A 24,981-nucleotide genomic window follows, 5' to 3' on the forward strand; every position below is an offset into this window, starting at 1 on the left:
TCTCAAAGACTGTGATTTCAGGTGGGAAGAACCTGCAATGTGTGATGGGTGCATTATGTGCATCTATATATGTCGCATTCCGCAGCAGCAATAGACTTAAAACTGTCACACTGATCACAGCAATATTTCTTGCAGAGCAACATTAAAAAAACAGAGACAGACCCGCCATAGCTAATGCTATTATACAGTGAATTAACCAACCTTCCAGTTGCTGCAGTATGAGATGTATAGATACGACCCTCGGTGCTCAAAACATCGTAATACCACAGGAACATCATAGCAAACTTCAATGGAAGAAAGTATGAAGATGGAGCACACCACCGGGTCAGTAGAAAATTCTTATTTTATTGCATAAAAACGAACATGGATTCACAGCAGTACGGCAGGGAGACTACAGACAGACGGGGAGCGTGGACAGGCAACAACCGTTTCCCACCTATGCAGGTGCTTCTTCCGGCCTCCACTCTGTGGAGGCCGGAAGAAGCACCTACATAGGTGGGAAACGGTCTTTGCCTGTCCACGCTCCCCATCTGTCTGTAGTCTCCCTGCTGTAGTGCTGTGAATCCATGTTTGTTTTTATGCAATAAAAGAAGAATTTTCTGCTGACCCGGTGAGTGCTCCATCTTCATACTTTCTTCCATTGAAGTTTACAGCAATATTTCTGTTTGCTTAGTAACTGAGAAAACATCCCCTTCAATATTACATTCAGGGAGTGATTAGAATGTTCCCAGACACTCCATGCACATGCCTATATGTCTATATGTCTAGTTTTTGAAGCTATCTTCCAGTTTTCCAAGGAAAGTTCTTCTAGTTTAGTTCGAACAAGAATGCTATTTTAAACTTTTGATGCACCCAAATAAGAACAGATGGGAATAATTTTATTGTATTATCCAAAGCAAAGTATTGGAACTAGTGGGAGAACAATCTACAAAGATAATGTCCTGGTAAAAATATATATGAAAGTGTCTTCCTACTCCCTCTTATTAAAACATTTTATTGTAAACTTTTAAGAACAGTATTGTAAGGTCATAAAAAAATAGTAAAGGAAGATCTCAAGATTTGATAAAGGTTGAGAAAATAGTCATACCGTATAGATATTCATTTGGTTAGGGCTGCCCTGGTCATTTGCCTTGTTAAATAAAACATTGTTAGGGTGAATTCACGCCACGTTTTTGCAATACAGTTTTGTATTTTGTATCAGGTTTTTGATTTTAAAAAAACGGATTCCTCAAAACCTGACTGAACTGTATCAAAACGTGTGTACAACTTTTTATCTGTGTACGGTTGATAAATGATGTCCGGTTGCATCCGTTTTTTAATTAAAAAAAACGTATACGTTTTTAACTTTTCACTCCTTTATGAAAAAAGTTTTACTTGTTTGATTGAAATTCCAAGAAAAAAACTGAGCAAAGCTAAAAACCGTATGGAACTGTACGCACATACAGTTCTGTACGGTTCCCATTGACTCCCATGTTTAAAAAAAATGTATATGGTTTAATACAGTTTTTCATCCAGGACCAAAAACCGTATGGTTTGAAAATCGGAGACAACCGTATACAATATGGTGCATATGGTTTTGAATGGGAAGTCTATGGGCACGGTTTTCTGTACATTTTTTTTTTATGAAACCGTATGCCAAAACCGTATAGTAAAATCGTGGTGTGAATTCACACTTAGAAACAAAAAAAAAAACTGCCTGCTTTAAAAATTGGTGCATTCTGTGCCAAACATCGGGCTTATATGGCTTGGACCACATTTTCAATATGTTTTAGACACTTTTTGATACTTTTGTGACTTATTCAACAAGGTGGTATGGCTTATCGTCACATGGGTGTAATCTCACTGGTTTAAATGCAAATTTTGGTGCACATTTTTTGCATAACACTAGGCCATCTAATGGATGGTGCATATAAGTCTATATTCTAGTCTATGTTTCAAGCAGCTTGAGCAACTGTTACAAATCCGATGCATTCTTTGATTGTCTAGTTTAAAGGGGTACTCTGGTAGAAAGCAACTGGTGCCGAAAGTTATACAGATTTGTAAATGACTTCTATTTAAAAAAATCTTAACAGTACTTATCATCTGCTGTATGCTTCAAAGGTCGTTGTATAGTTATTTTCTGTCTGACCTTAATGCTCTCTGCTGCCACCTCTGTCTGTATCAGGAACTGTCCAGAGTAGATGCAAATCTCCATAGCAAACCTCTCCTGCTCCGGGCAGTTCCTGAGACAAACAGAGGTGTCAGCAGAGAGCACTGTATTCAGACTGGAAAAAACTACACAACTTCCTCTGGAGCATACAGCAGCTGACAGGTAGTGGAAGGGTTAAGAGTTTTAAATAGAAGTAATTTACAAATATGTTTAACTTTCTGGCACCAGTTGATTTGAAGAAAAAAAAAATATTTCCATCAGAGTATCCCCTTATATTTAGACAAGGTTTCCACTTGTTCCTTGTTATTTCTAAACACCCCCCCCCCACCCCCACCCCCCCCCCCCCCAAAAAAAAAAACACCACATTCTTTGCACAGCATTATTATTATTATTATATATATTTTTTTTGGCGATACTGGTTTATATGAGGGCTCAGTGATGTCAGTTACGACAAACTTTGTTTCCGTGACAGATTTTCTACATTGCCATTTTAACATTTTTCTTCTTTTTATTTTCCTACAGTATTTTCCCACAAAATGGAGATATAATAAATTTTGCGTCTTGGTTTGGATTTGCCTTCCCCAACATGATGGTGATGCTTTGCATGGCTTGGTTCTGGCTCCAGTTCTCATTCATGGGATTGAAGTATGTCATTTATGTTATGGTTACTTTGTTATGTTTAACATGTGTAAAAATGAAATACTGGTCCCTATAAGAGGAAAAACTAAAACTCTAAAAAGCCAATAGTCATGGTAATTGCTTAATGAGAATCTGTCACCTCTTGGTCATGAAACAAGCTGCAGACAGTCTTGTATAGTTATTAGTACAAAGACACAATGATTATTTGCTCTTGCTGGTCATTCTACCAAAACTTTTCTGCAGTGAAGTGTATAAGAAGCAGTGCCAAACCACTCAAGTGCTAAAGGCTGGCATGTCTTCATGCTTCATATCCTCTCCCTGTCTCCTATAACTTATGTACAGGACTTGGCTTCCAGCACCGAGCACTATCTTCAAATCTTACAAATAGCAGCATGTGCGCTGTAAGTTTTCCTGTTGTGGGCACCGGCCTTAGACACATATGGTGCATGCTCCACTATTTGCACTCACGATACAGGTGCTACATTTATAGACAGGGCTCAGCAAGCTAGCCTGTGGCACTTGTGCGGCTTGGCGCCGCCTCTTTGACACTTCACTGCAGATACAAAAAATCATGATTGTATAAGTCTTGCAAGCACAGACAGAGAATACAAAGGTAACATTGTTTTTATTGTGCTAATAGGCCTAAGACTATTTATACTGGAATTTTGCAATTGACCTGTTTCCTGCATGTAGTAGTTATTTACTTTAGTATGTTATTTATTTACCTCTCATATCATACCATACCCTGCCTGTCTCAATATCTGACAGTGGAAATGGTTAGTTTTTCCGCTGCCAGGAGGTGGTGAGTAAAGATAGTGAGCATGTGGTGTCAATTATACCTGTGAACAGGCTTTCAAACCTATTAGACTTGAGGCTTATTCAACAAAATTGTGTCGGTCAACTGGTAACCAGAGTGGGCTTGTTTATCAGGGAGCATCGCTTGGCTGAAAGTGGTGAGAAGGAAGTCTGGAGAGCTTGTTCACTGGGGAAGAGTTGCTGGGTTGGTGGCCCAGATGAAGTGAGTAGTGATGAGCAGCAGGGGCCATATTCGAATTTGCGATATTTCGTAAATATATGGACGAATTTTCATCCTATGTTCGCGAAATTCACATATTTGCTATGTTCGTTTTTCTTTTCCATGCAAACATTCGCATGAAATTTGCGTAGTTCGCAATTATATCTTTCACCTAAAAGAAGGGAGGGATCAGTGTCCTCTGACTGGAAGTGCGAATATTTGCATATTCGCATAGATTCGCTTATTAACAAAAAAAAAAAAAGAAAAAGAAATAACATTTCTCATCACGAATATTCAGTATATCACTATTCTAAATATTGGCGAAATTTAGAAATGACAATATTCATGGTAAAAATTTGTCTTTCGAATAATCGCGCTCAACACTAGAAGTGAGGTATGGGGTATGTGGAGATTCTGCATAATGGCTTACCTAGTATACTATTAAGGGACTCTTTGTGTGGACACTGCCAAGAGCAGCTGATCCAGGGATTCATTGCTGCTTGCGAGTAAGACATTAAGCTAGTGTAACCCTGAAGGAAGGTTAGCTTGTGGAACTCTGGGAGGGTTTTGCCAAAGTAATGTAGGCTGAAAGCACTGTCAGCCTGGAGAAGGGTAAGGTCTTGGGAGTTTTCTGGGCTGTGGGTGACTTAAAGGGAACCAATCATCAGATTTTACCATATATAACGCTTGGCAAAGCGTTATATAGCGTAAAATCTTTATTCTCACCATCCCCAAGGGAAGCTCCTGCCTGCGGGGATTGTGAGGATATGAACTTATAAACTAGTCCCCGCCGGCCCCGCAAGTAGTCCCTTGGGCGGAGAGCTCCTGTTGCCTAGTCCAGTTACTTTGCCAGCAGCGACGCCCCCTCCACTTGATTGACGGGCCGCGTCATCGCTCTGCTCCGTCTTGTCAACGCGGCTTGTCAATCAAGCCGAGGGGGCGTCACGGCAGGCACTAGGTGAGAGGAGCTCCCTGCCCAGGGGACTACTTGCGAGGCTGGCGGAGACTAGTTTATAAGTTCATATCCTTACCATCCCTGCAAGCAGGAGCGTCCCCTGGGGATGGTTAGAATAAAGAGTTTACCCTATATAACGCTTTGCCAAGCGTTGTACAGGGTAAAATCTGATGACTGGTTCCCTTTAGGCCTTGGGGGGAGCTAGTGCAGGTTGGGTCATGTTGGAACAGTTAGCAGCCTGTAGCACATAGCTGGCTGCTATGGGGCCTTGTTATTTCAATTAAAGGTGAACAGAACATGGTGTTGTAGAAGAGTCAAGGAACGAAGGGCTATTAGAGATAGGGTCAGAAATGGTAGTTGTTTGAGAACTACAAAGTTGTATTATAAAGCTAAATGGCGAGAAATTGATCAATTGTGTTAAGTTTCTGTTTGAGGTTGGCCCTGGCTTGAGTCTTTGTAGAGTTAACAGTGATCCTAGTGAGAGTTATATGCACTGCATGAAAGGCTGTTATGGTTTGGGACAGGTGATTAGGGACAATAGAAGCAGCACTCACCTGTATAAAAAAAAACATGACACTTTATTCTTATTCCATTAAAATTTGTCACCACCTTGTCACATTTCCCTGCTTTAAGTTTCCACATTTCCTTTTGGTGTTCATGCATTGTACAGTCATTGCAATAGTGCTGACCACCTCTCCCCTGACTTGTGAGTTTTTAAGTGTTTAGCGCCACCTAGAGTGAGTTGCAACCACCAAGCTTTTGTACCTTGTGTAACAATTGTCACCATCGAACATCTCTGGAGAAGAGGTCTGTTTTAACCAGTATGGTCTGTGACTGCTTCTAAAATGAAATAGTTCAAAGTTCAAATTCAAGTGTCATTCATATAACAAAGTGGTAGTACTATTTCTTAGTACAATTGGTTTTGCCCTATTATACTAGTCAGGTTGGCATCTGCCTGATCTTTTACTATGTCATCTCTAACATCCTTTCCTTCTTTTACTTCTATTACAATTGCTGCCTACTGCTCCATTAACTACTCTCCTTTCTATTATTCAGCTTCCTTTTCTCTATCTTCTCTTTCCATAGGGAAATCTGCTGGAATTAATGATTCAGTCAGAAATTCAGGCCTGGAAAACTAGGAATAATAGTGTTCTACCTCAAACAACCTTTATCTCACTTCACCTTTTCCTCATATTAAGCTTCAAGAAGACATGGGGCTGTGGCGCAACACGATCAGAGAAGGAGCAGGCAGCTTATAACGTGATCCGGGACGAATTTCGCAAGCTGGGTCCTATTTCTTTTGCAGAATCTAATGTACTTCTACTCTTTACTCTTCTGGTCATCCTTTGGTTTACAAGAGATCCTGGCTTTGTAAAAGGTTGGGCTACTGTGCTCTTCAATAAAGACAACATCGAGTAAGGAATTCAGGATTTGTTTTCAAAGGTTTTTATTTTATGTTATTTTATGTTATGACATCCATGACGACATGTCAATAGTTTTTTTTTTATAAATGACAGTATAACTTTATATGCAACCTGTCACAATGAACAAGCAGTCTGATCTTCCAGTCTCATGGTATAGAGCAGGAAAAGCTGAGTAGACTGATATATTGTATATACTGTAGTGGGAACAACTTCAGTATAGCTTGTATGTTAACCATTTAAAGTATGCCTATTGTTTAAAAGTTTTCCAAATCTGCATGGTTTTATTAGATTATGCCTTAGGAGTGGTGACAAGATCATTTTAGTTCTCTCCTCATTGTTATTGAGCCCCTGTCAGCCTCCTTCGCGGTGCACAGCTATTTCTCATTTTCTCCATATCAGTGGTTGGGACCAGAGCTGGGCTGCTTGCCAGTAGTACACACATAGTTAGTTCCTCCGCTACTTCTTTAGCCAAACACATCACATACTCCTTTTTCTGCTATGCCTTGACACTTATATACACAAGTACCCAGTTCTCTTTCTCCAGCACGGAGCACATGATAAGCCTGCCCCACTTTCTGTGTTCCGCCTTGCTGAGACCCTTGCAAGAGATGGATTTCCCCTAAGGGCCCATTCACACTATGAAATTTCCAGACAGATAATCCAGTAGGCACCACTGAAATCCATCAGTGCTAAAACTGTGTGGACCATTAACAGCAATGCAGTCCGTGTTGAATTAACTTCATTCTTTCAGCAGATCCAGAATCAAGAATTTATGTGGCAAAACATTTTGCAGTGTAAACAGGTCAACCGAAAAAAAAAAAAAAAACATTCACACCAAAGTTGTCCCCATGCAGCGGAATTTCCAAGCGGGATTTCTAAGCAGAACTCCGCTTGGAGATTCCTTAGTGTAAATAGGCATTAACAACAGGCAGTGAACAAAGAGTGAGACACCTAGAGCTGTTATTTCTGGGTTAGGGAGACATTTTTGGTACATAAAGTGATTTACAGAAATGTTAGCAACAGGGCTGCCATCCGAAATTTTGGGGCCCCTAACACAGCTTTTGGCCTGCCCCCCCATAATGCCTCCAGAAAGTAGTGTCCCCCAGCTGAGTAGTGGCACCAGTAGGTAGTGGTCCCTGGTAGGTTTTGCCCTCAGGTAGGTAATGCCCCCAGTATATAGTGACCCCAGTATGTAGTTCCCCATGTAGGTCATGCCCACAGGTAGGTAGTGTCCCCCAGGTGGGTAATGCCCCAAGTTGAGTAATAATGCCCCCAGTTAGGTAATAATGCCTCCACATAGGCAATACCCTCAGTTAGGTAACAATGCCCCCAGTTAGGTAATAATGCCCCGATTAGGTAATAATGCCCCCACATAGGCAATGTCTTCAGTTAAGTAATAATGCCCCCAGTTAGGTAACAATGCCCCCACATAGGTAATGCCCCCAGTTAGGTAATAATGCCCCAAATAGGAAATGCTCCAGTTAGGTAAAAATGCCCCCACATAGGTTATGCCCCCAGTTAAGTAATAATGCACCAGTTAGGTAGCCATACCCCCACATAGGTAATGCCCCCAGTTAGGTAGCCATATCCCCACATAGGTACTGTCCCCAGTTAGGTAAGTTTTTCTTAAAAAAATAATAAAAATGCACTCACCTTTCCGCCGATCCTGCGCTGAGGCCGGGCTGTCAGCAGCCTCCGGAGCGGTGCGGGACTTCTCCTGCAGGCTGCGTGATGAAATTACATCATCACGTGGCTCGTAGTGCAATGTACGCTCCTGTACGTACATTGGGTACGCTATTTGCGTAATGTACGTACAGGAGCAGGAAAATGCTTTAACCTGTAGGTACATTATGTACGCAATTTGTGTACTGTACGTCCAGAAGCAGTAGACCGCTGCACATCGGTCTTCTGCTTCTGTTGCCTCAGGGGGGTGCAGCGGGGGCCGGGCCCTCTGGGAGCCTGGGCCCCTAACTGGTGTTCTGGCTGTACCCCCCTGATGGCGGCCCTGGTTAGGAATCACAAAAGTTATGAAATGGTGTAGTGTTGTTTGACCATTTAAATCTAAGTTCATTCTGTAGGTTGTCCTATCAGTGATTGATAACTATATCTGTATATATGCTTTTACAGAGAAGGCTGTCAATCATTAAGGGGAACCACCCACAGGACAGATGACAAATTTTCTTCACAAATCTGTATGTGACAAATTCCAGGGATTGAGGTTCATGCTATAGTCACTGCCATAACTATAGGAATTCAGAGATACCATGTGCCCAAGGAGACCCAAAGGCCACTTTGTACTAAGGAAACACCAGTAATACACAGGGTACTAACTATACATGACATGTCACTAACCATGTTCACATATGTGTTTTCAATTTCAGTTTTTTCGTTGCTCCATAAGAGTACAGCAACCAAAATGGTAGTGCACAAAGTCTAAGTGGTCAATCTGGTCCTTTGGACACCTTGACCAATGAAGGGTTCCACCATGGTATCAAAAAAAAAAGAGCTGCATGCTGGCCTAACAGAGCCTCCAACATAGATATGGACAAAGTCTTAGAGCTTTCACCATCAGGCAATTTGGTGTAAACAGGAATAATGACAAAGCTTGTTTGTTAACCTTGAGCATTATTTAATAGACATTTAACACAATAAAGTGCAAAACAACAATTTTATATTTTACCTACACTTAATTTATATCACAATAACTACAGTATATTAATGCTACTACAGCGGTAAACACTGTCTATGGTGGAAGAAGAAATAAGAAAATGCATGTATCATAATGTTTTTTTTGCTCAGTTATCCTATAAGTAGTGTTTGTCTTTTGGTGGGAAAATTACTAGAGGCTCAGCCAGTCATTGACTTTTATTACTGAAAGGAAACATGTATAAATCTTCTTTTCCCTTCTGGTTTTTATTGCAGGTATGTAACAGACGCCACGGTTGCAGTTTTTGTAGCTGTTCTTCTTTTCATTTTACCAGCAAAAAGCCCCAGATTTTCATGTCACAAACAAAACAGCTTTGATCTTGAAGATCCAGAAGAAGGTAAAACTACAATCCAAAGTGATTCTATCTATTACACGTAATGTATTGTATCGAAAATGTTAACTGATTCCGTGATTTTTTTCATGCATAGGCTTACATTTGTGTGAGGTTTTTTTTTAGATATTTTTTAGAGTATACTAGTATCCGCATTATTTATATTGTTTGTGTAAAAAATATAATACATATATATTAATTTATCAGAGAGGAGAGAGCACAGAGGAGTACTATCAGACAGGAGAGAGCACAGAGGAGTCCTATCAGACAGGGGAGAGCACAGAGGAGTACTATCAGACAGGAGAGATCACAGAGGAGTGCTATCAGGAGAGAGCATAGAGGAGTACTATCAGACAGGAGAGAGCACAGAGGAGTACTATCAGACAGGAGAGAGCACAGAAGAGTCCTATCAGACAGGGGAGAGCACAGAGGAGTACTATCAGACAGGAGAGATCACAGAGGAGTCCTATCAGACAGGAGAGATCACAGAGGAGTCAAATCAGACAGGAGAGAGCACAGAGGAGTACTATCAGACAGGAGAGATCACAGAGGAGTGCTATCAGACAGGTGAGAGCACAGAGGAGTCAAATCAGACAGGAGAGAGCACAGAGGAGTACTATCAGACAGGAGAGATCACAGAGGAGTGCTATCAGACAGGTGAGAGCACAGAGGAGTACTATTAGACAGGAGAGAGCACAGAGGAGTACTATCAGACAGGTGAGAGCACAGAGGAGTACTATTAGACAGGAGAGAGCACAGAGGAGTGCTATCAGACAGGTGTGAGCACAGAAGAGTACTATCAGACAGGAGAGAGCACAGAGGAGTACTAGCAGACAGGTGAGAGCACAAAGGAGTGCTATCAGAAAGGAGAGAGCACAGAGGAGTACTATCAGACAGGAGAGTGCACAGAGGAGTGCTATAAGACAGGAGAGAGCACAGAGGCGTCCTATCAGACAGGAGAGAGCACAGAGGAGTGCTATCAGACTGGAGAGTGCACAGAGGAATACTATCAGACAGGAGAGAGCACAGAGGAGTACTAGCAGACAGGAGAGTGCACAGAGGAGTGCTATCAGACAGGAGAGAGCACAGAGGCGTCCTATCAGACAGGAGAGAGCACAGATGAGTGCTATCAGACTGGAGAGTGCACAGAGGAATACTATCAGACAGGAGAGATCACAGAGGAGTCCTATCAGACAGGAGAGATCACAGAGGAGTCCTATCAGACAGGAGAGATCACAGAGGAGTCCTATCAGACAGGAGAGAGCACAGAGGAGTACTATCAGACAGGAGAGATCACAGAGGAGTGCTATCGGACAGGTGAGAGCACAGAGGAGTACTATCAGACAGGAGAGAGCACAGAGGAGTACTATCAGACAGGAGAGAGCACAGAGGAGTGCTATAAGACAGGAGAGATCACAGAGGAGTGCTATCAGACCGGAGAGTGCACAGAGGAATACTATCAGACAGGAAAGAGCACAGAGGAGTACTGTCAGACAGGAGAGAGCACAGAGGAGTACTATCAGACAGGAGAGAGCACAGAGGAGTCCTATCAGACAGGAGAGAGCACAGGGGAGTGCTAGCCCACCCTCACCTACTGGACTTTGTCCATGCCTGTGCTTCAGCTTGGACAAAGCCATGATTTTATAAGCCATGATTTCTATAAAAAAGGAATGAAAATTCTCTTATGAAGTATATTAGAAAGATTAATGTTTTGCCAAGATGTACAACATATAGGATAGTAAGATAGGATATGCAATGAAGGCTTGAGGGGTGTGGTTTTAGTCCAGTGTCCGAATGTACAAAGTAGAACTGGACATACATACTAATGCTAATATTAATACTCCATATATTGTGGTGGCTAGTAACAGTGTTTTTTTTTTATAGGACATGAGCAATGTTGGTCTGCACCATTACTGACTTGGAAAGTGGTTCATCAGAAGATGCCATGGAGTATTGTAATTCTTCTAGGTGGTGGATTTGCCTTGGCCAAGGGGAGTGATGTAAGTACTAACATGATTTTTATAATACAATCCCTTTCCATATACCTTAAAGGGGTATTCCAGAAGAACATCAAATCATATATATTGCTGTGGACAGGGATAAAATTAGTTATCACCTATCCCAGGAGCCAACATCTTACATTCCAGTAAATTCCCCGGCCGTGTGCAGATCTCTCTGCCGGACAAGGAGCTCTGCAATGACGCCTACTTCCAGGGCCTGTCATTCAGGATCGCAGCCGGTCTCAGGAGTGACACCCGCTCTGATCAACAACTTTTTACATTGCCTGATTGACATTTCAAAAGTTGTTTCTTGCTGGGCTGAGCACTATGCGCTATCCACCTGAGCACTAATTAACTCTTTGGGGGGTTTATATACAGTATACAGCCTTTGCTATATACTGTATACAACAGAAGATACACTTACCAAGCTTGATTTTGGTCCATTGGTCTTTTCTGTAGCCCCGCCTATAATGGCGTTATCATTAGAGGCGGGGCTACAGGAGAAGATCGATGGACTAAGAACAAGGCTGGTCAGTATAGGTCTGATCACATTGTGTGTTTTTAGCATGCCTTTTTGTTTTTAAAGGCATGTTGAAAATCTATAATGTGAACAGACCCTTGTGTTTCCAAACAGGGAACCTCCAGCTGTTTTAAAGTACAACCACCATTATTCCCAGACAGTCAAAGGCTGTCTGAGAATGATGAGAGTAGTAGTTTAGCAACAGTGAGCCTTTGGCTAAACTGGAGGCTCGCTCCATGTTTGGGAACACACTGCTTTAAAGGATCTCTTCCCAGAGAGAGCACCCTAAATGTACTAACCCAGTTTTTGTTTTCTTCTCATTTCAGATCTGTGTATGCAGAGGACTACTTCCGATTAGTTGGATTACGGCAATGACCTGCATTTTTTCTTTATTTAAATAAATTGGTTAACAAGGGCTTGTGAGGGAATGTTTTTTCTAATATTTTATTTTTTTTTAAATGTGTGGTGCTTTTGTAAAATTCATTTTACTGGCTTAGTGGTGGAAGCCGTCTCATAGACATAATCCATCACTAAGCCAGGGCTTAGCGTTAGCCCCAAAAACAGCTAGTACTAGCCCCCAATTATTCCCCCGGTATCCACCACCACAGGGATGACGGGAAAAGTCTTACCAACAGCACAAAAAAATGGCACTTCTGGGCCTAGGCAGTAATAGGCTGGTGTTGTTTTTTTAAATAAATAAATTAATTAATTAAAAAAAAAAGTGTGTGGTTTCCATTCTGGGGTAGTAATTGGGGGTTAGCACTAGCTGTTTTTGGGGTTAATGCCAAGTACAGGCTTAGCAATGGATTCTGCTGAGACAGCTAATGTAAAATCAATTTTAAAAAACAACATACATGTTTATTTTATTACAAAAACAGTGCCCCACAGCCCTCGTTACCCAATTTATTTAAATTAAAAAAAAACGCAGGTCATCACCATAGTCCACCGAATCCGAAGTAGTCCTCTGCATACACGGATCTGAAACGGAAAGAAAACAAAAATACAAAAGTGGGTTAGTACATTTATGGCGCTCTTCCTGGGAAGCGTGCCCATAAAGCAGTGTGTTCCCAAACAGGGAGCCTCCAACTGTTGTTAAACTACAACCGCCATTATTCCCAGACAGCCAAAGGCTGTCTGCGAATTATGGGAATTGTAGTTAGGGAACAGCGAGCCTCCAGTTTAGCCGAAGACTCACTGTTGCTAAACTACTATTCCCATCATTCTCAGACAGCCTTTGGCTGTCTGGGAATTGTGGCAGTTGTAGTTTAAACACAGCTGGAGGTTCCCTGTTTGGGAATACAAGGATCTGTTCACATTATACATATTTAACAACATGCCTTTTAAAAACAAAAAGGCATGCGAAGACACACAATGTAAACAGACCCATACTTACCAGCCTTGTTCTTGGTCCGTCGATCTTCTCCTGTAGCCCTGCCTCTAATGATGATGTCAGGGCTACAGAAGAAGACCGACGGATCAAGAACTAGCATGGTAAGTGGATCTTCAGTTGTATACAGCAAAGGCTGTATACTGTATAACCCCCCCCCCCACCCCCAAAGGGTTAATTTGCGCTTAGTTGTTCTAATTAACCCATTCCTTGCTGGACTGATGCATAGAGCTCAGCCCAGCAAGAAGCAACTTTTGACATGTCAATCTCACATGTCAAAAGTTGTTGATCGCAGATGGTGTCACTCCTGAGACCCACTACGATCCTGAATGACCGGATTGGGAAGCGAGCGGCCTGCTTCCCCGGCCTGTAATAAGAATCGTAGCTGGTCTCAGGACTGAGACTTCGTGCAATCCAAGTACAATGTTTAAAGTTGTGCTGCACGGTGTAGTGCAGCTTAATCATTTAATTGCTGGTTTGCAGTGAAAAGTTTGCCGCGAACTGACAGCTTTTCAAAAGTACTGCGAACACAGAAAGCCGAACTTTTGAAAAGTTCACTCATCTCTATTAGTAACATTGCTCATGTTAGAGTCCATCAAGTTAAACCTATAATCCTGCTGTGTTGATCCAAAGGAAGGCAAAAAACCCTTTTAAGGCTGATGTCAATTGCCCCATACCAGGGGGGAAAATTCCAATGATAGCAATCAGAATAAATCTCTGGATCAATGTTCTGTCCCTATAGATCTAGTATTAATAACTTGCAGCATTGCTACCCTCCAAAAATGCATCCAGGCCTCTTTTGAACTCTTTTGCTGAATTCACCATGACCACTTCCTCTGGCAGAGTTCCATAGTCTCACTGCTCTTACAGAAAGAAAAAAAGACATCTGTACTGGTGTTGAAACCTTCTTTCTTCAAGGTGTAGAGGATGTCCCCTTGTTATAGATATAGTCCTTAATGCAGTGTTGTCCCACCTCAGTGATTGGTTAAGCAGGTGAGCAGGTTATGCGCCAACATCTTGTCTCATAAACATCAACAAGCAATGAGGAGAGGTGGAAGTAAAGGCACTGTAATGGGAACTGAGGGGACCATAGTAGGTGAGTATGACTTGCTTTTAATATTCACCTTGTCCCCAACAACATATCAATTGTTTTAGATTCTGGAATACCCCTTTAACCAAATGGATTTTCAGAATAGTGTGGGGGTGCTATTAAAATAATAATAAAAATAAAAAAACAGACCTACATAGGCATATGATAGTGATAGCTATAGCTGTGCCCCATCCCTAATAACACAGTATTGACTACAGACTATAATGCCTCACGTAAAACACAAAATATTAAAGGGGTTATCCAGGAAAAACTTTTTTTTATATAGCAACTGGCTCCAGAAAGTTAAACAGATTTGTAAATTACTTCTAAATTTAAACTTCTATTAAATCTTAATCCTTTCAGTACTTATGAGCTGCTGAAGTTGAGTTGTTCTTTTCTGTCTAAGTACTCTCTGATGACACCTGTCTCTGGGACTGTCCAGAGTAGAAGCAAATCCCCATAGCAAACCTCTTCTACTCTGTGCAGTTCCTGAGACAAGCAGAGATGTCAGCAGAGAGCACTGTTGCCAGACAGAAAAGAACAACTCAACTTCAGCAGCTGATAATTATTGGAAGGATTAAGATTTTTTAATAGAAGAAATTTACAAGTCTGTTTCACTTTCTGGAGCCAGTTAATATAAGAAAAAAATAGTTTTTTTCCTGGAATATCCCTTTAAGTGTAGACAGCCAAAAGAAAGAGATTAGTATAAAACATTGCATCTTATGCTATAAACAGAACGTATTGAGCCATACCTTCAGGATGAGTTCACATACAGTACTTTGGTCCGTAGTTTGGACAATATTTTTAGCCAAAACTAGCAGTGGACAGCAAAAAATTATAATGGAAAGATTTTCAGCTTCTTCTGTGTTTTAAACCTATTCCTGGTTTTGCCTAAAAATACTGCCCACAATACTATCTATGGACCCAGCCTAAAAGTGAAAAATATAAGAGCTGTGGCAAACTATGTCCTTTTTCACATCTTTTCAAATTGTGCTAAATTCTTATTAAATCAACAAGTAACACTGAAGTGGCATGAACTCATTCTTGATAATTGTGGGGGGGGGGGGGGGGGGGGTCCCAGCCTCCGACATATGTTAAGGAAATGCACATACACTTAATAATAATACAAATGCAACAAGTGATGGTCTAGTTTCAAAAGTTTTTATAGAGTTTATATGACTTTGACAAACTTCTAAGTAGAAGCGTGGACCTCCACAAGTCAAATAGAACAAACAAGTTACAACACCGGCACATTGCCTGTTGATAGGTATCCTTTAAAAGGGGTACTCTGGTGGAAAACTTTTTTTTTTTTTTTTTTAAATCAACTGGTGCCAGAAAGTTAAACAGATTTGTAAATTACTTCTATTAAAAATCGTAATCCTTCCAGTAATTTTTAGGGGCTGTATACTACAGAAGAAATGCTTTTCTTTTTGGATTTCACTTCTGTCACAACCACAGTGCTCTCTGCTGACCTCTGCTGTCCATTTTAGGAACTGTCCAGAGCAGGAGAAAATCCCCATAGCTAACATATGCTGCTCTGGACAGTTCCTAAAATTGACAGCAGAGAGCACTGTGGTCGTGACAGAAGAGAAATCCAAAAAGAGAAACATTTCCTCTGTAGTATACAGCCTCTTAAAAGTACTGGAAGGATTAAGATTTTTTTAATAGAAATTATTTACAAATCTGTTTCACTTTCTTGCCCAGTTGATTTAAAAAAAAAAAGTTTTCCACGGGAGTACCCCTTTAAGGTTTTAGCTATAGAAGCTCAGGGAATACTATACCCTTCATTTGGGAGATCAAAGTGTATGGATGGATTAGGGGCACTTTAATATGGCATTGGGAAACATGTTAAAGCTGCCAGAATGTAGTATGAAGCTCAGCTACAGTTATGCATTTCTCTATTAATCTTTTCATATTACTACCTGTACAGGCTGCTGGACTGTCAACTTGGCTTGGTGAACAGATGACATTTTTGCATAACATTCCAGCATGGGCCATTGCCATCATCTTGTCTTTGATGATTGCTGTCTTTACTGAATGTGCCAGCAATGTGGCCACAGCAACCCTCTTTCTTCCAATTCTTGCCTCCATGGTAGGACTATTCTCTTTATTAAAAATTTTACATAAAGCCAGTCATCATTAAATATTATAAAACAGTTTGCAAATAAAATCTAGTCACTAAGTATAAAGTACACTGCTTGACTTTACATTAGTTTATATTTACTCTTTAAAAATATACAAAGTTAGAAATAAATATTACATACAGTATGCTCCATTGCAATAGTTACTGGATCCAGTGGACTTAAAGAGTTTATCTGGGTACCAAAAAAAAGTTTTAAAAGACCTACCTCTGTCCCCTGCAGCTCACTGTGAGACGTTTTACTAGTCCCCCCGCTCATCCAGATACTTTCTTCTTCTGAGATAGACTCGTCTTCGCAGTGATGGTCTGTTCACCCAATCACTTACTGTAGCAGTATCCAGCCTCAGTTAGTGATTGGCTGAACGGACCACCACTGCTGAGACAAACCCATCTTGAAAGTAGGAACAGAGTGAGGAGTGAGGGACCAGATGATGTTATACCGGGAGCTGTAGGGGAATGAGGTAGGTGAGTATTTCTTTTTTTACATTTTATTTCTATGCTGCCTTCAGCCAATCCCTTTAATATGCCCATGTATTTCATATTTTTCTATTTAATTGATTGGGCACAAGGTAATTCAAAATTTTTTCTGTAGTGGCGTCAAGGAGCCTGTTCAATTTGTAACCGCTGATCATTGCTCATTCTGGTAGCTAAAGCCACTGCTATAGTCGCACTGCCTCATTCTTTCATGTTTGTCCAATAAGAATAGTCTAATAATAACTATGTATTGTTTTCTTACTCCAGGCAAAATCAATCAAGGTAAACCCACTGTACATTATGATCCCTTGCACTCTCAGCACTTCCTTTGCGTTCATGTTACCTGTGGCCACACCACCGAATGCTATTGTCTTCTCATATGGACATCTTCACGTGTCAGATATGGTAACTACCCTTAACGTTTGGTTTTTTTTTGGAACTAAGGGGCACCTTTGAGGATGGTTGGGCGGGGGAAACAGCTTCCTATTAAAAGACTATGTGTAACATCAGAATTAATATATCAATTTTAAAATCTTATACTTGCTCTCATTTTTGGACTCCCAACAACTGTATTGATATGGCATATCCTGGTGATGGGAGTGCAGTAAATGTCTTGCCTATATGCTATCCAAAAAATCTCATAAATTTGTATTCTGTTTTAGGTGAAAACTGGCTTTGTTATGAATATTATTGGTGTATTATGCACCACTATAGCCATCAACAGCTGGGGTCGTCCCATGTTTCATTTGGACACTTTCCCTATATGGGCCAACAGTACGGATGGACTATAATGGAATTCAGTAAAGTCACAGTCAGTGCCCACAATACATGGCTGCAATAATCACTAAGAAGACTATCATGTGGGTAAATACATTTGGAGGATATAGAAATCATATTCCCCTCACAGAATCAAGACCAGAGACAATTGATGAAAAGACACAAATATGTAGATACAACAATTATACAAAGACCTTGGACTGATTACATAAACTATTTCCTTATGATACATAAGGGTAACAACACAAGTGTCCCCATTTTGTAAATACGTATGTTACACAAGTTGCTATTATATTTTTTTCTCTTTTTTAGTTATCAGTTGCAGAATTTAATATGAAATCCTTATGAACCTGTCGATGGGTTCCAGTTAAGGCAACTTGTCTTTCAGCTCAGACCTATCAGAAATTTGTCTTCCTTGAGGGGTTACTCGTTTTCGTTGTCTACATGTTGGCAATGTCTCTTTTCTGAGAGGTGGAGCATAGACTACTGGATAATATAGTGCAAAAAAGTTCTCCTCCATCTGTTGTTTACTGCCCAGTTTAATGGGCCTTAAGTTTCCAGCTATGTACATATATTTTAGATGTAAATGCTTGGTAACATACCACTCTCATAGTATTCTTTCCAATATTAACTACAGTCTTCAAATGACCAATGACATTATTAAATATTTGTTTAAAATATGTAATATAGTAAAACTGTTTGAACATCTGTAAAATGTACATAGATTCATTTCTGATTTTTTAGATGTGTCCATACTTGCATTGTTGCCAACATGTGAAATTTATTTTAGGCATGCCTTAGCTTTGACAAGGCATAGTTTATTGGGGAGTGATTTAATATGAGGCAGGCTTTGTTGGGCAAGGCTAAACTATAAGGACAATACACCAAGTACAGTATAGAGGGTACCCTCAGACGACATTTGCTGAAAAGCCTAACATTTTATCACTCATTAATCATTCACACCAGATCACTTAAAGTGTACATGTAGTCAACAAAAAAAGTCTATATAATTTAGACAAAAACATTATATGTGTAATATACATTGGTTAAAAATGTGCATATTACATGTGTGTCTCTGTGAGGAGCCCAAATACAGGAAGTGAGGACAGGACAAGCAGGGCTCGGTGCAGACTCCTGGCTTGTCAATCATCCTCATTCCTCATGTATGAGCCCACAGCATGTCACAGAGCCTCAGTGTACAGAGCCCTGCTTGTCCTCAGTGTACAGAGCCCCGCTTGCCTCAGTGTACAGAACCCTGCTTGACCTAGGTGTACAGAACCCTGCTTGTCCTCAGTGCACAGAGCCCTGCTTTGTCCTCAGTGCACAGAGCCCTGCTTGTCCTCAGTGCACAGAGCTCTGCTTGTCCTCAGTGCACAGAGACCTGCTTGTCCTCAGTGCACAGAGACCTGCCTGTCCTCAGTGCACAGAGCCCTGCTTGTCCTCAGTGTTCAAAGCCCTGCTTGTCCTCAGTGTACAGAGCCCTGCTTGTCCTCAGTGCACAGAGCCCTGCTTGTCCTCAGTGCACAGAGCCCTGCTTGTCCTCAGTGTACAGAGCCCTGCTTGTCCTCAGTTTACAGACCCCTGCTTGTCCTCTGTGCACAGAGCCTTGCTTGTCCTCAGTGTACAGAGCCTTGCTTGTCCTCAGTGTACAGCACCCTGCTTGTCCTCAGTGCACAGAGCCCTGTTTGTTCTCAGTGCACAGAGCCCTGCTTGTCCTCAGTGTACAGAGCCCTGCTTGTCCTCAGTGTACAGAGCCCTGCTTGTCCTCAGTGCACAGAGCCCTGCTTGTCCTCAGTGCACAGAGCCTTGCTTGTCCTCAGTGCACAGAGCCTTGCTTGTCCTCAGTGCACAGAGCCCTGCTTGTCCTCAGTGTACAGAACCCTGCTTGTCCTCAGTGCACAGAGCCCTGCTTGTCCTCAGTGCACAGAGCCTTGCTTGTCCTCAGTGCACAGAGCCCTGCTTGTCCTCAGTGCACAGAGCCCTGCTTGTCCTCAGTGCACAGAGCCCTGCTTGTCCTCAGTGTACAGAGCCCTGCTTGTCCTCAGTGCACAGAGCCCTGCTTGTCCTCAGTGCACAGAGCCTTGCTTGTCCTCAGTGTACAGAGCCTTGCTTGTCCTCAGTGTACAGAGCCTTGCTTGTCCTCAGTGTACAGAGCCTTGCTTGTCCTCATTGCACAGAGCCCTGCTTGTCCTCAGTGTACAGAGCCCTGCTTGTCCTCAGTGTATAGAGCCCTGCTTGTCCTCAGTGTACAGAGCCCTGCTTGTCCTCAGTGCACAGAGCCCTGCCTGTTCTCAGTGCACAGAGCCCTGCTTGTCCTCAGTGTACAGAGCCCTGCTTGTCCTCAGTGCACAGAGCCCTGCTTGTTCTCAGTGCACAGAGCTCTGCTTGTCCACAGTGTACAGAGCCTTGCTTGTCCTCAGTGCACAGAGCCCTGCTTGTCCTCATTGCACAGAGCCCTGCTTGTCCTCAGTGTACAGAGCCCTGCTTGTCCCCAGTGCACAGAGCCTTGCTTGTCCTCAGTGCACAGAGCCCAGCTTGTCCTCAGCGTACAGAGCTCTGCTTGTCCACCCTCACTTCCTGTATTTGGACTCCTCACAGAGACCCACAGGCAATAGCTGCAGGGACAAAAATATATATACTTTTTTAACCAATGTATATTACAAATATACATATAATGGTATTATCTACATTATATAAAAAGTTTTTGTTGACGACAGGTACAGTTTAATCAGACCCTATATATATATATATATATATATATATATATATATATATATATATATATGGGGTCTGATTAAACTGTACCTGTCGTCAACAAAAACTTTTTGCACAGTAGAATATATATATATATATATATATATATATATATATATATATATCCCCTATCCAAATGGCGGGGTTTGTGATATATATATATATATATTCTACTGTGCAAAAGTTCTAGGCGGGTGTAGAAAAATGCTACAAAGTAAGAATGCCGTCAAAATTAGTTCACAGTTTATTTTTATCACTAACAAAATGCAACATGAATGAACAGAAAACAAGTATAAATATAATCAATATTTGCCTTGAGAACAGCATCATCTCTTCCAGGTAAACTGTACACCTGGGTATCTCTGGCATTTCCATACAAAAGAAAGGAGCAGGTGCCGTCTACTGCATGCGCCCTCTCTGAGAGCCGAGGCCCCATTCTGGAGATTGTGGGTGACCCAGCAGTCAGACCCTCCACAATCAGATACTTATCCTGTGGATATGGCATAAGATATTTTTTTTTTACCATAAATCCCTTTAATAGTGTCCCCAATGCTGAGAAATGTAGGCAGGCAAAGCAAAGGGAAGCCAGCATAGACACCTTCCGACCTGCTGATTCAATAATTTGCCAATTTACATGTCCACAAGAAAAAAAAATAGAGCAATGATCACAGCAGAGACAAGAAGCCAGGTTCTTAAACCTATTAATGATCAATGATATGTCTTTTTAAGGAAGTTATTAAAGGGGTACTCTGCCTCTAGACATCTTATCTCCTATCCAACAATAGGGGATTAGATGTCTGACCCCTGCAATCTCTCCTGCAGCACCCTAGTCATCTGCAGCACAGAGCTGAAGTTTGCTCCCTGCCTGATGACTCAAGATACAGGGGCTGGCAGTTCGTGACATCACGACCCCGCCCCTCGTGATGTCACACCCCACCCCCTTAATGCAAGTCAATGCGAGGGGCGTGGCCACCAACATGCCCCCTCCCATAAACTTACATTAGGGGGCAGGGCTGACTAGGGTGTTGCAGGAGAGTCTCCAGTGGCGGGACCCCCGTGATCAGACATCTTATCCCCTATCCTTTGATAGGGGATAAGATGTCTAGGGGCAGAGTACCCCTTTAAGGGTACTTATTCTAACCTGCTAAGTTTTCACATTGGATCTAGAATAAGTTTTAGCTGCTCTTCCATGCAGGGATCGTGGGAGCCCGCCCATCAGTATGAAAGCTGGGCCCCCGCTGTAGCTTCAATAGACTTACCCTTCACATAGCGTGGTAAAATCATGACCACTGCATGTGAAGAGTGTCACAGAATCAGCCTCAGTAATCCCAGCCCTTGCGATCTTCAGCCCGTTTTCATAGCAGCTAGGGGTCTTGTGAAGCCCCTTGCTATGGGTGAGTGTACGTGTGTACATTATGCTGCTAGGAAGAATACACTGCACTAAGTACTAGTCCATTGTATTATACCAGCGATCGCTGACAGTCCCCTTGTGGGACTAGTAAAAAAAAAAGTAAAACTAATATAAAAAGAATGGTCACACCAAATACTAATTAAATTTAGATTTCCCTTGTGTTCATTCACTTTGCATTCCAATAATTGATTTTAAAAAATTGAAAACATTTTTACCTTGAAACAGTTTTTCCACACCTACCTAAAACTTTTGCACAGTACTGTATGCACTGTAATTGGTACTATATTGACGCTGTTGGTGGTATAAATGTATATGCTGCACAGCTGGTGCAATTCTTTATGCATTATGGTAAATTAATAGAGCAAATAGGTAATACACTACTATATTGTATACTCCATGCTAACAGCTATGACTGAGTTGAATATCAAACTACAATTCCTGCATTAAGATATTAAAGGGGTACTCCACTACCCAGCATTTGGAAAAAACTGTTCTGAATGCTGGAGTCGGGAGCTTATGACATCATAGCCCCGCCCCCTCATGAGGTCACCACCCCCTCAATGCATGTCTATGGGAGGGGGCGTGACAGCCATCATGCCCCCTCCCATAGACTTGCATTGAGGGGCAAGGCGTGACATAATGAGGGGGCGGGGCTATGATGTCATGAGCTCCCGACACGAGCTCCAGCGTTCGGAACAGTTTGTTCCAAATGCTGAGCAATGGAGTACCCCTTTAAGATAAAAGCTTTGTTCCAGGCAACTCCTGCATAGGATGTAACACTGGCTGGAAAACACTGTACTACATATTAAACAAGTTGGTGGCTATAATTAGAAAGCATACAGTAATTTTCAATAAGAAAACTCTTAAGGGTAGGGTCACATATAGTGTATATAAAGCATATTTCACACTGCGCAAAATACACTGGGCAGTGGGAAATACATTGCATATTGTCCTATGAGCAAACACACAGAGCTACCCGCAGCAGCATTGTCGGGGAGATTTATCAAAGTCAGTGTACTGTAGGTGCACTGATTTAATACACAGGTTTTGATGGTGTAGTTGGAGTGTACATACACCATATGTATTAAATGGTGCAGAGCCTGTGAGAATTTTAGTTCAGGACATCACTTTGTATGACCCCCTTCTCAGGTAAAACTTCTGTTCAGTGAGAGGTCGGCATACCAGTAAAGTCGCACAAAAGTTGCAACATTTTTGCAACAAAAAACCTGCGTAAATCCCCTGATAATTTCCCCCCTGTGTGTGGGGGCGGGCCTGCATGTCACAGTCAAGTCTGTGCGCTTGCCCAGTGTCCAAACCTCACTGCACACAAAGGGCTGCCCCTTGTGTGTCTGCTCATAGGAGAATATGCAGCGTATTTACTGTTGTATAGTATCCTGCTAATATTTGATGCACAGAATTTGAAGCGACAGATTTTATGCTGCTGATTTCAATGTAAAATAAATTATTTTAAATCTGCAGCTTCAAATCCTGTGCATCAAATATGCACAGGATACTGTACGTGTGAATAGACCCTAAATCGTTTTTATCTACAAGGCATGATAGTCACTGAACTATATGGGTATTTGAAGGTTTATTACGTACTATCAGATGAAGGACTCTAGGGATGATACCCTACATTTGAGAAAAGTGTATCTGTTTTTAAGACACAGCTAAAGAATGACTTCATGCCAGCAATTCTAGGTCCTAATGCACATGGCGTCCTGAAACTGGTTCGCATCAGGACTTCATATGTAGCAGCCCCCAGAGCTGAAGGGAAGCCAGGCCTTCAAATAAAGAGCAAGAAGAGGTGAATAATTCTTATCAGCTTCAGATTATCCAAATAGGTATAAGGCAATGATAAAAATGGTTACACTCATTTTATCATTCTATGTGATATATTACTCGGGACAAATTGCCTTGGGGTGGCAGAGGAAGGGGGTGTGCATGCTGTAGCTCAGCAAAACCTTCTTGACATTTGAGCTCTGAGCATGATATAGAGCTGACAGATCCATACAGGATTGTCAACGGACCTACTTCTTTTCCTCTTTTTCTGTAAAACATTTATAGTACTTTAATGTTACATCACTGGTGACATCTTGATGACCAGACAACTATAAGCGTAAACATCTATTTTAACCATACAATTGTACTGTGTAATCCACACATTCCGGATATTTTTATCAGACGCATCTCCTGTAAATGCTTCTTTACTTGAATGTATTTATATAACTTATAAAGATGCCTGCAGAGTGTTATAGGATTTGTATGTGGTGTATTTATATGTCATACAAAGTTTTGATTTTTAGGTAATATGGTCAATTGTAAAATAGCAAAATCGATTTCTCTCTGTTATTTTAATATTTGAGCAGTAAGTAATGGACATAGAATATTACAATGGCAATTTAGCTTAATTATAGAAATGTTATTTAGTACAGATTGTTCATAAATATATTATTTAAAGCAATAGATGTTTATTGATGAGTCTTTGCCTATAGTTTTAATATATTTCTATATTACCAAATTGCATTTTCAGCAATTTAAAGATGAAAGGATTACACCCTTTACAAGCACATTATGGCAGACTGCTGTTTTCATAGATAGAAAGAACACATCCTAAATAGCCCCAATAATTTGTTGTCAATATTAGGAAGAACATATGTTAGGACTTTTTCTTAGGCTAGGTTCACACCTATGTTTCAGTATTTGCTTTTTCTTAGGCTAGGTTCACACCTATGTTTCAGTATTTGCTTTTTCTTAGGCTAGGTTCACACCTATGTTTCAGTATTTGCTTTTTCTTCGGCTAGGTTCACACCTATGTTTCAGTATTTGTTTTTTCTTAGGCTAGGTTCATACCTGTCTTTGAAGCTTCTTCAGCTGATTCTGTTGCAGGTTCTGTCAAAAATAACAGTCTAAATAGCACAGCATACTGTAATAATTTATCTTGGACAATGGCAGAGGTTATCCCAACCGGAAACCCAACGGATCCCACTAAAGTCATTGGAGTCTGTTGGGTGCCATTAGTGGCCAGTGTGTAACGGATCTGCTGCCACCATTATCTTTGTTGTTCTGCTTCGATGATAGTGAAACAATGGAAAAGACAATGCTGGTGTGAGTCTTATTAGTCAAATCACTTCTGAGAGGTTTTTGGCTGGTCGATTTGTAATCAAAAATTGCTGTAACCAAAAATTTTGTAAAAACATCATATGCT

The 24,981-nt window shown here is 41.3% G+C and overlaps 2 protein-coding genes across 3 annotated transcripts in view; one reads left to right on the top strand and one right to left on the bottom strand.

Annotated features, from left to right (window-relative positions):
• Positions 1-18,885, top strand: part of SLC13A5 (solute carrier family 13 member 5) — a 124,092-nt gene extending 105,207 nt beyond the window's left edge. Inside the window, exons 7-13 of one of the 2 annotated variants that reach the window (XM_056558409.1) lie at positions 2,672-2,794; positions 5,958-6,173; positions 9,105-9,244; positions 11,105-11,220; positions 16,148-16,309; positions 17,099-17,236; positions 17,494-18,885. In XM_056558409.1, the coding sequence (XP_056414384.1) occupies positions 2,672-2,794; positions 5,958-6,173; positions 9,105-9,244; positions 11,105-11,220; positions 16,148-16,309; positions 17,099-17,236; positions 17,494-17,622 (1,024 nt within the window). In that variant the 3' untranslated portion in view covers positions 17,623-18,885. The remainder of the gene's footprint in view (positions 1-2,671; positions 2,795-5,957; positions 6,174-9,104; positions 9,245-11,104; positions 11,221-16,147; positions 16,310-17,098; positions 17,237-17,493) is intronic. The other variant, XM_056558410.1, reaches the window with a different exon arrangement.
• LOC130356634 (coiled-coil domain-containing protein 63-like) overlaps positions 1-24,981 on the bottom strand; it is a 136,072-nt gene that overhangs the window by 18,461 nt on the left and 92,630 nt on the right. The window lies entirely within an intron of this gene.

This window comes from Hyla sarda, chromosome 2, assembly GCF_029499605.1.
Source record: "Hyla sarda isolate aHylSar1 chromosome 2, aHylSar1.hap1, whole genome shotgun sequence".
Taxonomy (NCBI): Eukaryota; Metazoa; Chordata; class Amphibia; order Anura; family Hylidae; genus Hyla; species Hyla sarda.